The sequence below is a fragment of the Tenrec ecaudatus genome, chromosome 5 (genome assembly GCF_050624435.1).
Source record: "Tenrec ecaudatus isolate mTenEca1 chromosome 5, mTenEca1.hap1, whole genome shotgun sequence".
In the NCBI taxonomy this organism is placed as follows: Eukaryota; Metazoa; Chordata; class Mammalia; order Afrosoricida; family Tenrecidae; genus Tenrec; species Tenrec ecaudatus.
In genome coordinates, this window is record NC_134534.1 from 59572527 (window position 1) to 59587806 (window position 15280).

Below are 15280 nucleotides of genomic sequence, written 5' to 3' on the forward strand. Positions count from 1 at the left end.
ACCGCATTACCAACTTCCTAGGGAAATGGTGGGTATCGTACAGATAGGTACTTTAGCAGCAGAGCTGTGAATACATTTTATGTCTTACTCTTACATGTTCGGTTTTCTTTGAAGATAAGATGTAGGCTTTTTCTTTGTTGCCACCTGTACTACCTTGTCTACAAGGTAGAAAAATACAGGTTATAAACAGCACTTTATGTATTGGAAATTGGTGTTCTATAAGCCAGATGATATGAAGAATGAATATGTTACTGGAAACCTTATGGTAGACATGAAGTCCTTGTTGGTAGACTTAGGCCCTCAACTACCTCTGCACCTGGGAGACAAGAACACGCAGAATGGCAGTAAGGCTGAATCAACTTGTAAGCGATTAACAGCAAAAACAATAATGCGTTAATCTGGGTAGAGTAGAGAAACAAATTCATAGAGCTGCTTATATATGTATAAGGAAGAGCTTTGTATAGAAGAGCAATTGATTATTGAGGAAGCATCCCAGCCCAGATCAAGTCCATAAGTACGATATTAGCCCATATGTCTGATACCAATCTATAAAATCCTCTCCAGACTCACGAAACATATGGAATGATGCCGAATTCAGGAAGATCACAGGCCAGTAAGTGGGAGGTTTTGTGGATCCAGTGGTGTTGTAAGTAACTCAATGCTGGCAGGGGTCTCTACCTGGCTCCTCCAGCTCAGGGCACTAGTGTAGCTCCATGTGTCTTGTCAGCTGGAATGTCTCCCAGGGAGTGTGTTTCTGTCCTACCTCCAGCGAGCTATTTATCTCTGTGGTGCCTCCAAATGAGCTCATCAAGCTGCGACCTGATTGAGAGGCTAAACTCCACCCCTTCACAATTAAGTCTCAAATTGACAACAGATTATTTAACTACCACAATATACTTAAATCTTTAGACCTTGAACACAATATTAGTTCACTGGGTTTGAAGGGATGTTATTTGTACTCTTAATCAGAGAAGAAATGTGTGTGAAGTGTTTTGCAGTCGATAGTATTATAGGAAATATATTTCCAATAATCCTCTGTGTACCGAAAGATGCAACAAGACATTATAGCAGGCTTATAAGGAAAGAGCTTCCTGGATATCCCCACGTTAGGCTTCGGGATAGGGGGAAGGATGCACAGTTCTCTATGTCTGCAGCAAGTACCCCAAGTGATATGATTGCCTTTTTTTCACATGACAAGGCAGCCTCGGGTACTAAAAGAGCAGTGCGTGATGAGAATAAAGCTCTGGCCAAAGTCACAGTGTGACCTTTTCCAGACTTTGGGGGATGGGACACATTTGAAGGACCAGCATTGGAGAAAAAAGAATGTGGTTACAGGGCAATGCAGTGGTGCCTGCATGGTGGTAAGAGCGCAGTTGGGCACGTGGACTACAGCGCACCGTACATGAACACACTTTGCGTGGCATCAGTTCTATGTGGCATTTCAACAATGCGTGTGTGCCATTTGTGTCCTTCTAGTATCTTTGGGTGTCTTTTTTTGCAGACACTGTCAACCTGGGCTCGACCAACTATCATTATATTCCTGAGTTCCTGGATGGTATCAGTGGTTACGGCACTCAGTGCTGACTCAGGAGTTAGAGGTTTGTGTGCACCTGGAAATGCCCTGGAAGGAAGGTCTGGGAGTCTACTTTAGAAGAATCAGCCATTGGGAACCTATGGAGATGGTGCTACTCTGACACACAGGGAGCACCTGGGGTCAGTGTCAACCTCACGGCTTCTGGTTAACTTGATAGCTGTCTGCTTTCCAGAATTAGCCTCTCCTTTAATCATATCTATTCTACAGTGCCCCAGAGAAGAATTGCCAGATAAAAAAGTGAAATAACCTCCACACCAAAATGATGTCCCACTCTTTTTGGTTACAGAATATTCCTTTTGGCCATTCAGAAACCAAGATGTATTTAAAATTTTTATTATGAACAATTGGTCAAGATTATTGGTACAACATAAATTAAATATGCTATGACCTTTAACAGTTTATACTTATCTAATGTTGAATTTAGTTTCTTTTAGGTATATCTTTGGAATTCCTCCCCTGATTCTTGTTCTGTTGCCAGTAGCATCGTCTGACTGTGAGCTTGAAGGTAAAGAAGGCAACGATTATAGAAACATTCTAATGATCAGCATCAATGGATTGGTATGTGTTTATTTTAATTCCTTCATAGTTTCACTGGGATAATTTGAAATTAGAGCTTATTTTATTAATTACCCCTCTAAAAATAATTTTTTCTTAGATTCTAAAACTCACAACTATCCATTTGACGCCTATGTCTCTTTACTGCTGAACTTGAAAGCATGAGTAGCCTCACTGTCTGCATTTCTTTGATTCTCTCTTACAGTACTGGTCTCCATAGAGCATTCCAGTAGAAGTGGTAAACCAGCAGAGTAGAACATTAAAATATTAGCATGTAAAACGATGTGGAGTTATTTTATGTGAATCGTAAGTGAGCCCTTGAAATAGGCAGCCAGGAAATCAAATAACCCAGCGTGTTGGACAAGTCTGCTACAAAAGCAGTGTTAAAAAAAATAGGTCACTTTGAGGACTAAGGTAGACTTGATCCCAGCTGTGATATTATCAGCCACTTTTTTACACATTGGAAGACTGAAACAGGACAAGCAGGGAAGAACTGCAGCCTTTGAACTGTGGGCGTTGGTAGAACGTGGAACCGCAGGGAGTCTCACGCGGATGAACACCTGTGCCCTAAGTTCAGGCAGAATGGTCCCTAGCTGCACGGATGGTCTGGCTCTGTCTCACTTACCTTTTCACATGTTATGCAGAAGAATATCATGCTTGGTAGATGGTAACAGAGGATCATCCAGGAAGGAATAGATGCTTGTTGACATGGGTTGACCCAGTGGCTGTAACACTGGCCTTTAACACACCACCCATTGCGAGAGCAACACAGGATTGCGCAGTGTGGGGCTCTGCCAAGTAAGGATCACTGTGACTCGGCAGTCACCTCCAACAGCAGCAGGCATACTTGCGAAGGCTGCAGAAAGTTCACGGAAGTGGAATTGAATGACAATGGAAAGTGTCCATACACCTGTAACGCCTTCCCATTTGTGTACATCTATTCATGCATACATCATTTGATGTATCTGTGTATGTACAGATAGGATCTATGTTTGCATGTGTGCAATTTATTGACTTACGTTTTTGAAGATTTCAGGATATGTTGATTGATGAGCCACTCATCCTTGTCAGTCAGATTAAAGGCCCAAATGGTGAAGAAAGCCCTTCTCGAATGTTCATAAATGTCTAGACATTGTCTCCTTTCTCTGATGCTTCAACCCTACTCATTGATCCCTCCACATTTCTCACTGATAGGATGATCATTTGAAATTTTTTGTGTAATACTTTCTGGAGGGGGTGTGGGAAATAAACGTCTCTACTTTTGCTCCCTGACAAGGAACAGTACAGAAGTACACACTAAGGATAACTGTTTTTGTTACAGCTCATGTTATATATTTATCTTCATTAACTATCAAACTAAACCAAACTATCACCTCGTCGATTCTGACTCGTGGTGACCCGGAGGACAGGATAGATCAGAACTAGTACTCACAGTTCAGCAGCATGATATGGATCGTGTTAGGCTGGGTTTGTTTCTATGGAAATGAACCAGTTCTTTCTATATACAAGAAGCAAGTTTCCATCAAAAAGGTGCCCCAGCCCAGTCCAACTCCAGTCTGTAGGTCCAGTGCTAGCTGGGCCTCTCTTGAGGCTCATGTAGCTTCAGGCCAAGGGCACCAAAAGGGAAGCAGAAAGCAGGGAGATCACAGGCCGGGGAGTGCACAGTCACATGGATCCAAGCAAGGTCAGGGCACTGGCAGTTGTCAGGATTGGGCAGCCCACATGGGCCACCACTGGAGGCAGACCCAGAGTCCCAGCAACGTCCCAGCGAGGAGGACGGTGAAGTAGCAGCGAGGAATTGTTTCTGTCTGATATTTGTCTTATACAGAAGGCAATACCCCCAAGGAGGCCTTATCAAGCTATACATTGATTGACAGGTTAAACTCTGCTTCTAGCAAGGAGTGTCTAGTTGGTTGACATACTATTTAACTACCACATGGAAAATTCAAAAGTAGGAGAGTTTTGTCATAGCACATGTTCTGGAACTATAAGCGAGTCTAGCTTATTAAAACACACAACAGAAACAACAACCAGGATGAGAATAAGACAAGGAAAATATTGCTACTATTCTTCAAGAGTTTAGTACAGAAGATTACATAAAGTAACACATCCAAGTGAAGATTGCCATGAAAATCTTAATTCCATCAGTAGATAAACCTGAAAACCCCACTGCCATACAGTCCCATCCTCCTAGTGACCCTGTGCCACCTGGACCCTTGATAAGATCGATCAAGCAAAACTCACTGCCGTCCAGGAGATTCCAACTCACAGCAATACTATATGACAGAGCAGAATGGCAGCTGGGGGTCTGAGTCACTCTTGACAGGAGTAGAAAGCCTCTTCTTTCTCCAGTAACGTAGCTGGTGGTTTTGAACTGCTGACTTTGTGGTTAGTTCCCCAACACACAACCCTCTACAACACCAGGGATCCTTGTTCAGTTGAAAAGAAGGAGAAAGGAAATAATACAGACTAATTTACATCGACAAAGTTGGTAGAACATTCAGTCAAGGGGAACTGAACAACACGGTCCAACATAACCATGTTAATGATGAGGAAATCAATACTCAAAATTTTGATCACCAAAGACCATAACCAAGACTTGAAACTGTTAAGTCAAAGATTCTTTCATCAGCCCCATCTCGGTTAAAAACAACAACAAAAAACCAAAGCTTAGGAAGGAACATATTAAATATTTTTTAAGTTCTAAAAATGATACCTGTTGAAATTGATATTTATAAGAGTTTTGTTTCTATTTACTTTGTAAATATTTGTTGAATGGTATATATTGACATTATGATAAAAACAAAGGGAAGTATGAACATTTATAAAAGCTAATTGTGGAATTTCAACGATGGACAATTGACTCGGGAAGATAAAACACATGGAGAAAGAGCCTCGGGGAGATCATAAAAATACCAAGGTCTATGGGGAGGCTGCTATGGTCTCTGGCGAAAGTCAGAGTCTGGGAAACCTACCAGGGCCCTGCTACCCCACACTAGAAGGCCGCTATGAGTCAGAGCTGACTCTGGCACTGAGCATCATGGTCAGCATGGTTTCTGTACATTAACCAATTTAATCTTTTTACCTCAATGTCACGCAAAAAAACAAGGCCCATGATTGCCTATTGGCAGAAGTAGGCTCCAAGCCAGGACTGTGAATTGGACTTATGTTTGATATATTGTTACCATTGTAGGGTCTTTGAGGGAGTAAGGATGTGAACTCTAGTGGTAAAAGTATGAAAATAGAAGGACATGAACTATAATGTAGATTCAAAATAAAGTCTGGGTAAATGAAGAGTCCTGCTTTCTCCCTCCCTCGGAGCAAAGGAAGGATAGAAATCAACCCCTCCTTTTTCTATATGGTCTGTTAATTATGGAATGTACCAACTAACCAACCCACTAACCTCAAGTCTCTTCTGACTCAGAGCAACCCGATTGGACAGAGTAAGACTGCCCACAGAGGGTTCCTAAGGCTATAAAGTTTACAAAAGCAGATGAACACATCTTTCTCTTCTAGAGCAAATGGTGGGTTTAACTTGTGGACCTTTTGGTTAGAAGCCAAGCACTTAACCATGGTGCTACCAAGACTCTTTAGATTCTGGATAAGTATTATTATTTTCTGGCAAGATGGACAGATATACAGTTTGCACGGCAGTGTATGAGATATTCATCTTCATCCGTGTTTCAAAAATATCATATAAGACAATAGGAAAATACTTTTCTTGCTTTGATTTCCATTTCTTGGACAGTCAATGGAGTGCCGCTGGGTAGTGGTGACATGCTGGGCTGCAGACCGCATGGTCAGCAGTTCGAAACCAGCAGAGTTTTCTACTGTCATAAACAGTTACAGTCCCACCTGGAAACGCAAAGGGCGTCGCCGTGAGTCAGCCCTGACTCCACAGCAGTGAGGTTGCTTGATAAGGAAATCGTTAACTTTATGTGGTGTTTGGAGACTGTAACTCTTTAGGGGAGTAGACAGCCTCATCTTCCTCCTTGAGTGACTGGTGCTTTTGAACTGCCGACCATGTTGCGTGTAGTTTCTCCCCCAGCCATGTGAAATGGTGCAGCCGCTCTGGAGAGCAGTTTGGTCGATCCTTTAGGACACAGAGCTCCTATATCACCCATCACCTGCACTCTTACCTATATACCCAGGAGTACGCCACCAACACTCGTATATGAATGTTCATAACAGCCAGAACGTGGCAATCAACTGACGGATGACTAAATAATATATCTAGACAATGGGATGCTATTCAGCCATTGAACGGAGTGCTAATTCACACATAACAAGGAAGCGCCTTCCTGGGGAAGCTGTCTCTTTTCTGCTTTGACAAAGTTCCACAGTGTGGGGGAAAGAGAGGAGTGCCGGGGACTAGATCTTTCAGGCAAACATATTAACTTGTGAACAAGATCTGCTCTGTTTCCTCCAGAGCCAAGGATCGCAATGCCACTGGGGGAAGGCAGGCGTCTGTGCCCGTGTCAGTCAGTGAGTGGACAAGCGTGGGGCATGGGCAAGCGGAAAGGCCACAGAGCACTGCAGCCCTGTGCAAATGACCTGCCTCTTAATTCTCTGTTCCATTGGTGGCGGTAAACCGCGGTTCTCACAGGCTGACACAGTCGATTTTGACACTTTCTGTGGGTGGGTGTTGGTTGGTGTGCTATGTTTCTGTAAAGGGAAAGATTCTTGAGCCGCTTACTCAGGCATCCGGCTGACAGTATCCCATGTTTTTATCTTAAAATGTTTTTTGAGCAGCTGTGTGGTCCTTGATTTGTGGGTTAGGTCTGATCGAGAAGAGAAAAGAAGAGACAACATCAGTGACTGAGGTGAAAAGTGTTGATGGGCATGGACCGAGGGAGTGGTCAGAACCAAAGGGAAGATGGGTTGAAACAGATCCATCCAGTCTCTAGGCTCAGAGGACCCATCCTCAGAGTTTTGCTTCTGTAGTTTTGGGCTACAGCGTGAAACCTTACTGATCTTTCTAATAAGATCACAGGTGGTGTTGATGCTGGATTACCACTATCACGTGAATGCGGAAAATTTAGTTACATTTCAAACACTGTATAGAATATAACAAACGTGAGCATGTGCCTCACGTGTCCCCATCAGCTTTCTATTCCGGTGCCGAGTACATGAGTGACCAGGAAAACCAATGCGCTGCTTTCATAAAACTGTCCTCATATGTGTTACAGGCTTTGGTAGTTCAGGGAAAGAGTGTGGAAAATAAATCTCAGAATATTTTGCTGATCATCACGCCAATGGCAAACGTCTGTGAAAAACACTCAGCTGTCCAGACAAGTACATTTTGTCTGGTAAAGAGAACAGATGGGATAATTTCCCTTTCATGTTGCTTCATGTCATTAACGTTCACAGAAAATGCACTGAATCCATATATCACTTTGTCGCATTCCCCTTTGTTAGAAACCATGATGTTCAAGCAATGAAATAAATACGAAACATAAAAGGCTTAGAGGAACATGAGGGAATGCTATGCTCACCGAGCCATTTGTGACATCCTGAAAACATTGTTCAGCCTCTCTCCTTATGATTGTTCTCGGAGATTTTGGAATACTCCTCTTTATATCTTAATTTTTGTTATTAGGTATCATTGGATACCATCTTTATGAGAGTCAAAGATCTGGAGATAGAGATAAATATATGCCCGACTGCTGTTTCTCCTTCAGTGTGACCGCTCCAGACAGTGGTGTTCACATAGCACAGACGGTCCAGGGTCGGGCACAGGCACTCCCCAGAGGTAGACTCCAAACCTGGAGATTAATATTCGGCATAGGACTCCTGCCCTCCACATGGGAGCAGGCAGGGCTTCCTATTTGTGTGGAATTTCAATTATGTGGAAAGCACAGTGTATAACATTTTCTGTGTCCTCTCCCTTCTGTGGAAAGAATGAATAAATTTAGTAGAAAGCTTAATAGAGCAATATCCCCCTTTTCAGTCTGTCTTGAATGTTGACCACTAAATATGAACAGAAAAGGCTCTGGAGTATTAGCCTAAAAGTAGCTTTTAAAGCTAAGTAAAGCAACCATCTGTAATAGTGTAAATCTGTCTATATTTATATAGAAAGATACCTTACTTAATGTTTTATTCGGTGATACAGTTTTGTAATTTAGTGTCAAGAACCCTGAGTAATGGGTCAGAAGTTCTTTGTAATTGACTTCATTATTGACAAGCACTATGGACTTCCTGGTTGCCTAGTGGTTATGCATTGGGCTGCTAACGGCAAGGTCAGCTGTTTGAAACTACCCGATTCTCTGCGGTAGCAAGACAGGACTTTGTACACCCATAGATAATTATAATTTTGGAAACCCACAGGGGTAATTCTACCTTGTCCTACCTTTTGGGTTTGCTATGAATAAGCATCAACTTGATAGATGAACACACGAGTTGTGACAATGGGCTTGTACTAAGTACATGTGTGGGGAGGGAACCAGGCAGTGTTCCGTCCTGTTACACAGGGGTCCCTAACCATGTAACTCGGTGTGCTGCTGTATGACAAATGTTATGATCTGTGCTGCTTTTGTTATGGGTCAGGTAGTCAGCTCCAATTCATAGAGGCTCTGTGAAACAGAAGGAAGCACTGCCCACTCCGCCTCCTCGCCCATGGTTGCAGCCGTGAGGTTTTCCCATAGCCATTGACTCGACTTCACCAGCCTTGACAGCCTCCCCAGGGCTGTCCCTCTGCTAGCCTGTCTACAGCACATGAGATGACATTTGGCCATCCTGCCTTGTATGGAATGTTGGCTTCTTTGAAGCAGACGTCTGATGGCCCAGAGCATATTTAATAATCTTTGCTGATGCAATCAATCAAGAGCCCAACGATTTCTTTGACTTTCCTAACTCATTAGTCATCTTTCATGTACACACGATGACCATGACAATACTATGGCCTGGGTCTGGCATATCTTATTCCTCAAAGTAACATCCTCCCCCCCACCCTTTTAAATAGAAATCTTTTAAAATAAATCTTTTGCAGCAGAGGTTACCAATGCAACATGTCATTTGATTTCTTGATTGCTGTTTTTATGAGTTTTTATTGTGCATTCAAGTAAAATTTAATCCCTCCTCCATTTATGACGATGTTGCTTATTGGTCCTATTGTGTGAATTTCTTTTGTTGTTGTTTTACATTGAGTTGTGACTCAGGCTGAAGGCTGTAATCTTTGATCTTCATCAGTAAGCTCTTCATGTCCTCTTCACTGTCGACCAGCAAGTTTGTGCCGTTTGCTTATCAAGGTTCTGTTCCTTAGCGAGATTCAGTATGAGGAGAGAGAGGAAGAATAAGAGAACGATTTCTGTCTTTAAGGGACTGGCAACCAAAGGCAGGGATGAAAACGTCATCAAAAGCAATGATACTGGGTAGCCACAAACGAACCATATTATGTAAGAAAATAATGAAACCGTGGCATCACAGGACCTATTATCTATCTTAAGATGTATACATGTATTTCAAGTTGTAATTTGACACTAAAGAGCAGAGAGAGAGGAAGTCACAAATTCTAATGTAGCCAATAAGGAAAAACAGTTCGTTTGTTTTACCTGCACTATGTAACTTCAGCTCAGGTGGACATTTTATAGGGAGACCAAGCAACAAAACGGAGTGAGCAGAAACTGTTTACTGAAGGGCTGACCACGAAAGCGCTACAGAGATCTTACTGCGAACTACATGGCATTCAAATCCACCGTCAGCAAGTCTCTTCTAACTCATAGTGACATATGACATTCAAGGACTCCCTAAATCTGATGTCCACCTACTTGCCTTATCCAACCTCATTTACAGTCTTCCTTGGCACCCTGTGTTCCCATGAAGGAGTCCAAGTGTGCAGTGGTTAAGCGTCTAGTTGCCAACCAGAGACACTTCTCAGGAAAGAGACACGACAGTTTGCTTCTGCAAAGATAATAGCACTGGGCAGTTCCATCCTGTCCTCCAGGGTCACCGTGAGTCAGGAATGCCTCGATGACAATGAGTCTAATTTGTTTGGGTTTGGGTTTTGTGGTCCTCTATATTTAACAAATCATATATTTCCTTTGTCCACATTGTATTTCATCCTAGAATATTTATATTTTATTAACCAATGCCCAAGTCTCAGCTACCCACAAAAGTACCTCCTCCTATGAAGTGGTTTCTAATGAGCTTCCTAATCCTCACCTAGCACATAAATCTGAACTAATTGTTCCTTTTTCAAACAACAATTCTTTTCTCTCTCTGACTCTTAATTCTTCTTGTGTACTTTCCATGGAATATGTCTTTTTATTAAAAATTTCTCTGGATCACTATCAAATAGTTTTATGATATTTAATACAAAACATTTGCAATGTTATACAATATTAATTTGTGCAAGGAACAGTTATTTTCCTAAACAATTTATGTATGTGAATTATGTAAGTTGTAGTCATCAGGACAGATGCTAATTACAAAGATAAAAAGCTACTGATGGTGGTGTGGGCTCAAATTGGACAGCTAACCTCAAGGTCCATGGTTCAAACCTACCAGCTAATCAGAGAAATATGAGGGTACCTGCTCCCATAAGATTTAGTCTCAAAAAAACCGATATAGTGTTTCTGTGAGTTGAATTGATTCAATGACAGTGAGTTTATAAATGACAAAACCTAATAATGACTCATGTAAATGCAAGTATATGGTTTTATTATTTTAAGTTATGGGCAATGACTACTATTACCCATGACAATTTCTAATGTATTTCACTAGGTCATTTCTAAGTTCTTTCGACCAATTCATCTTCTATCTGTATACAGGTAGTCCTTGTCTTACTTATCTAGCGCTCCTGTAATGGAAATACCATAACAGGACGTTTCTGATAAACAGGAGTTTATTTTCCTCACAGTTTAGAAGGCCAGACGTCAGAATTTAGAAGTCAGCTCTAGAGAAAAGCTTTCTCTCTGTCAGCCCTGAAAGAAGGTTCATCATTTAAATTTTTTTCCTATTTCTACAGAGATCTCTATTTTGCCCATCTGGTTGCTTCTTTATTCTCTTTTATGTCTCCAAAGAAATGACTCAAGGCGCACCTTTCTTTAATCTTTAATGTAAGAAACAAACGCCATTATTCATTTCATAATAATCTAAATCAAATACAGCTGCGATCTTAGCTGTAGTCCAATCTGTGACACAATTTCTCTTCATCTGGGAACCTGTAGACTCTAGAAAACAAGTGTGTTACTCTGGGGTGACTAGAAAAACAAATTTTTTTCTTCGTGTATGAAGAGAAGAAGTTTAATTAAATGTTCAGTGCGCATCAAGAAAACATACCTCCCAGAGCTGCCAAAGCTCACAGCTCCAACATCATCCTAGGTGCACCAACAATCCAAAAATCTTCCACCATCTCACAAAAGAGACAAACAGAGACCCAAAGGAGGGCAACAGCCAAGTCAGTGAAGGGAAATCATCTCAAGAATGGTGGGGTCTCCACATGGCTTTCGGCAAAAAGTGCTGAATCATGACAAGGTCCGGACCCGAACCGGAAGTTACCAGGGGAACAGGAGAATGTCTCCCACTCTAAACCCAACCAGTGACCGCGCTGGCGCTTCCGCCTCAGTCCTATTCTGGTCCCAATTTACGGCGCCACCCATAGACGTGTCGGGACAGAATTTTAGAAAAGAAAAAAAAAACCCTCCTACCTCAAGGTCGGTCCATGCGTCCATGGCAGGGCCCATACTCTCAATCCCCAATCCCGAACGAGTCCCCAAATATTAGATTCTGGGAAGGAAGCCGAGCTTACCTTGGGCGCACGCGATAATCACGACCAGTTGAGATGCAAAAGCGGCAAAAGGAGTTTATTAGCTAGCTCGAGCTAGGGCTTCCTCTCACCGCCCGGCGTAGAGGGGATGCAGCATCCAAAGGAATCGGCAGAAAAGCAAATTCATAGGTACTCATATGTGTATAAGAAAGAATTTTATATAAAGAGTAAATGTACATAAGAAAACATCCCAGCCAAGTCCAGATCAAGTCCATATGTCTACTATTAGCCCATATGTCCAATACCAGTTTATAAGTTCCACGTCAGACTCACACAACACATGCAATGATGCCGAGTGCAGGAAGATCACAGGCCAGTGGGTGGAAAGTCTTGTGGATCCAGTGGCAGTGGAAGCATCTCAGCATCGGTGTGGGTCTCCACATGACTCCTCCAGCTCCAGCTCCAGGGCTCTGGCTCCATCAGTGTAGCTCCATGTGTCTTGTCAACAGGAAAGTCTCCCTGGGAGAGAGTGTGTCCCGCCTCTCGCGAGGAAGACAGGAGTTCCCAGAATCCTGTGCAGAAGGCTATACCCACACACAGGCCTCATTGGCTATGACCTGACTGACAGGCTAGATTCCACCCCTTCGCAAGTTGACAGAAGATTATGTAACTGCCATAACAAGTTATCTGTTTTTAAAGTAGAATAGTAGAACAAGTGCAAGGTAGACATTTCCACTACCTTGGAAGTGGGAGTGAAGTGGGAATGTTTCCCACTTCATTGGGAAACATTGAAAGGAAGTAAAGGATAACAGTCACTAAACAAATCCAAACACACACACACACACACACACACACACACACACACAATTACATTAACTCACCAGGCTAGAAAACAATGCACTCTTCTCTGAGACTATCTAGACAACGGTCCGATTCTCCAAACTCTGGTTGGTTCTGCTTCTCTGGATTCTCTGGATTATCGGTTTTTCAGCTCTGGGCCTTACCTTTACCCTCCAGGCTCTCTGGAATGGTAGCTCAGCTTCTTTGACTTTAGGAAGGTCCGTTCTCCTAGTTCTGAGTAGCGACCCACCGTCTCAGATCTGGCAAGCCCTGTTCTGCTCTCTGGGCATGGCCGCCTCTCTTCTTTGGTTTTTCGGTGAGAGCTTCACCCCCCAACATAACTTAGCAACAGCTGCACACTGGAGAAATGAGCTGGTAAATATCCAACTGTTTGAAACCTGCGCGCTGTGGCCCCACTGTTTGAAACCCAGGAGCCCCGTTTCCTGTTCTCCCTGCCGACCTTTGGAGCCCACTAAGGATTACCTGTTCTCTTAGCGACCTGGTTTCTGTCTGTAGAATTCCAGAGATAGATGGCATCTTTTGCCTTTCACTCTGATAGGTTTTCTGCTGTGATCCCGGTTAGATCCATCGATGGCTGGTTTAACGTTTCTTACACAAGGTTGTGTATGAATACCCTTGGAGAACACTCTAGCACACGGGCCCTTAGTTTGCACCATTTCCCAAATCTTTACATTCTGTTTTCATGTTGTGCAGAACATTTTTAAGTCCATAACGGAAGCTATTTTGGACCATGGATATTCATGCCTTTAGTTCACTGAGCTTTCTAGTGCTCTGATATTAAGAAATGAATCCCTTTAGAGGGCCCAGAAGAACGAATGCTCTGCCTATAACTACTGTGTATCTAGCATGTTCACACGCCCAGAGGAGGAGATGACACCTCTGTGGTCGGGGGCCCTGGGGCAAGTGCAGGTGAAAATGCTGCCAGCTTTCCAGAACTCGCGTAGCTTGGTATTTGGTATAAATATTGCTACCAGAGGAGAGCTGCCAACTGTTGAATCATGTAATTCCTGGATCCATTTCCTACTGCAAAACTTACATAACAACACCTTGATTAACAGCCATCAACAAAAAGGTAAAACACCAGGTTTTCGACCTAGGGTGTGCTGGGAATGCTATAAACAGTAAAAATTATAAAAGGCATCAAATCCATAGACAACTTTAAAAAAGACAAAGATTGGCTTTAACAACTAAAGTTTATCAGTTGATCTTTTGTGACAGTCTTCTCTGTTCCACATTGATAGCAGCATTTCTAAGGAACTAGAGCAATGCTTTGACTTTTCCTAAATTAGTTGCATTTTTTTAATTGAAACCCATCAAAGAAATTCTGTAAAGATATTTTCAAAAGTGCAAGCTTATCCTCACGAGCATTCTTCGCTAACTCTTGTGGAGAACCAGGCATGGCACCTTCATGATGACGTTAATTCCAAATGTCTTGTTGGAGAAGAGTCATTCTCTATGCTAATTTCAGACTGATATTCTTCTGTTTCCTTGGAATTCTCTACAATGGATGATCATCAATATTAGCTTTTAAAATATTTAGCTTTAAATTTCTGAAATTGCCAGATGTACTACCTGATGCACCATGTAAGAGATGCTGTTTTATGGGTGCAGGTTAAGTGAGAAGCACAGAAACAATAAATTGACTTTATGTCTGCTTTATTCGGACTACTCTGAATAATACGAACTGGAGAATTAATGCAGTTCTATGTTTTGCCCTTAGATCTTTTGGTAATTAACCCACCATGCTTAAAGAATAGTGACATACCTATTCACCTTAGAATTTTAGCCTAAATCTCAGTAGGAAATATTTTTGGCTGTTATATTACTGCATTAGATTTAATGTCAGTAAATAACAGATTCATAGAATGAATGCTAAAGTCGAACAATTCCAGAACCCCCTTCTTCCCTTTTTTTAACCCAGCAGTGTTAAGAAAATGGGCGGAGTGGCTTCAGGGGATACAGGGATGTAGGATCAGGCTCTCCTTGTCCTATTCACAAATACTCCCAATGCATTATGTTATCAAAGGGAGTATCCGCAAATACTCCCAACATGTTATGTTATCAAAACCTGTCCATTGAAGACAGAGTCTCAGAAATAGAGAAGTCAAAAATATTAAACAAGATTTCTCAAGTCTTCTGGCAGAAATGTAGAACCTGATTTACAAGTTTGGTGTTGGTTAATTCACGATTCGTCTCACGGTGTAACTCTACACGAACAAATGCTTGTGGAACTGGAAGGGGCTGCCAAGTGGGAGGCATCACTTCTGCTGAGCTGGACTGGCCCTGGGCTTCCAGTTCTAGTTAGGCTTAATTCTCCATCCAGCCTTTGTCCTGAGTCTTCTGCCTTTATTGAATTTCACTCTGTATTTGTCCCAACATTTATCACTCTAATATTTTATGTATGTAAAAGGTATCTATGTGACACTCAATCATTTTCATGAAGGAGATGCCTGAATGAATAACTCACTAAAAAAAAAAAAGACTCCCTGCCATCGAGTGGATTCTGACTCCTGGTATCCCGGAAGGACAGGACACAACTGCATGACCTACCTAAACTGTGGGTT

The 15280-nt window shown here is 42.2% G+C and overlaps 1 protein-coding gene across 1 annotated transcript in view; it reads left to right on the forward strand.

Moving 5' to 3' along the window:
• The first annotated feature begins 1949 nt into the window (after window positions 1-1949).
• IL7 (interleukin 7) overlaps window positions 1950-15280 on the forward strand; it is a 29667-nt gene continuing 16336 nt past the window's right edge. Inside the window, exon 1 of the mRNA XM_075550640.1 lies at window positions 1950-2152. Coding sequence (XP_075406755.1) covers window positions 2006-2152 — 147 coding nt within the window. The 5' untranslated portion in view covers window positions 1950-2005. The remainder of the gene's footprint in view (window positions 2153-15280) is intronic.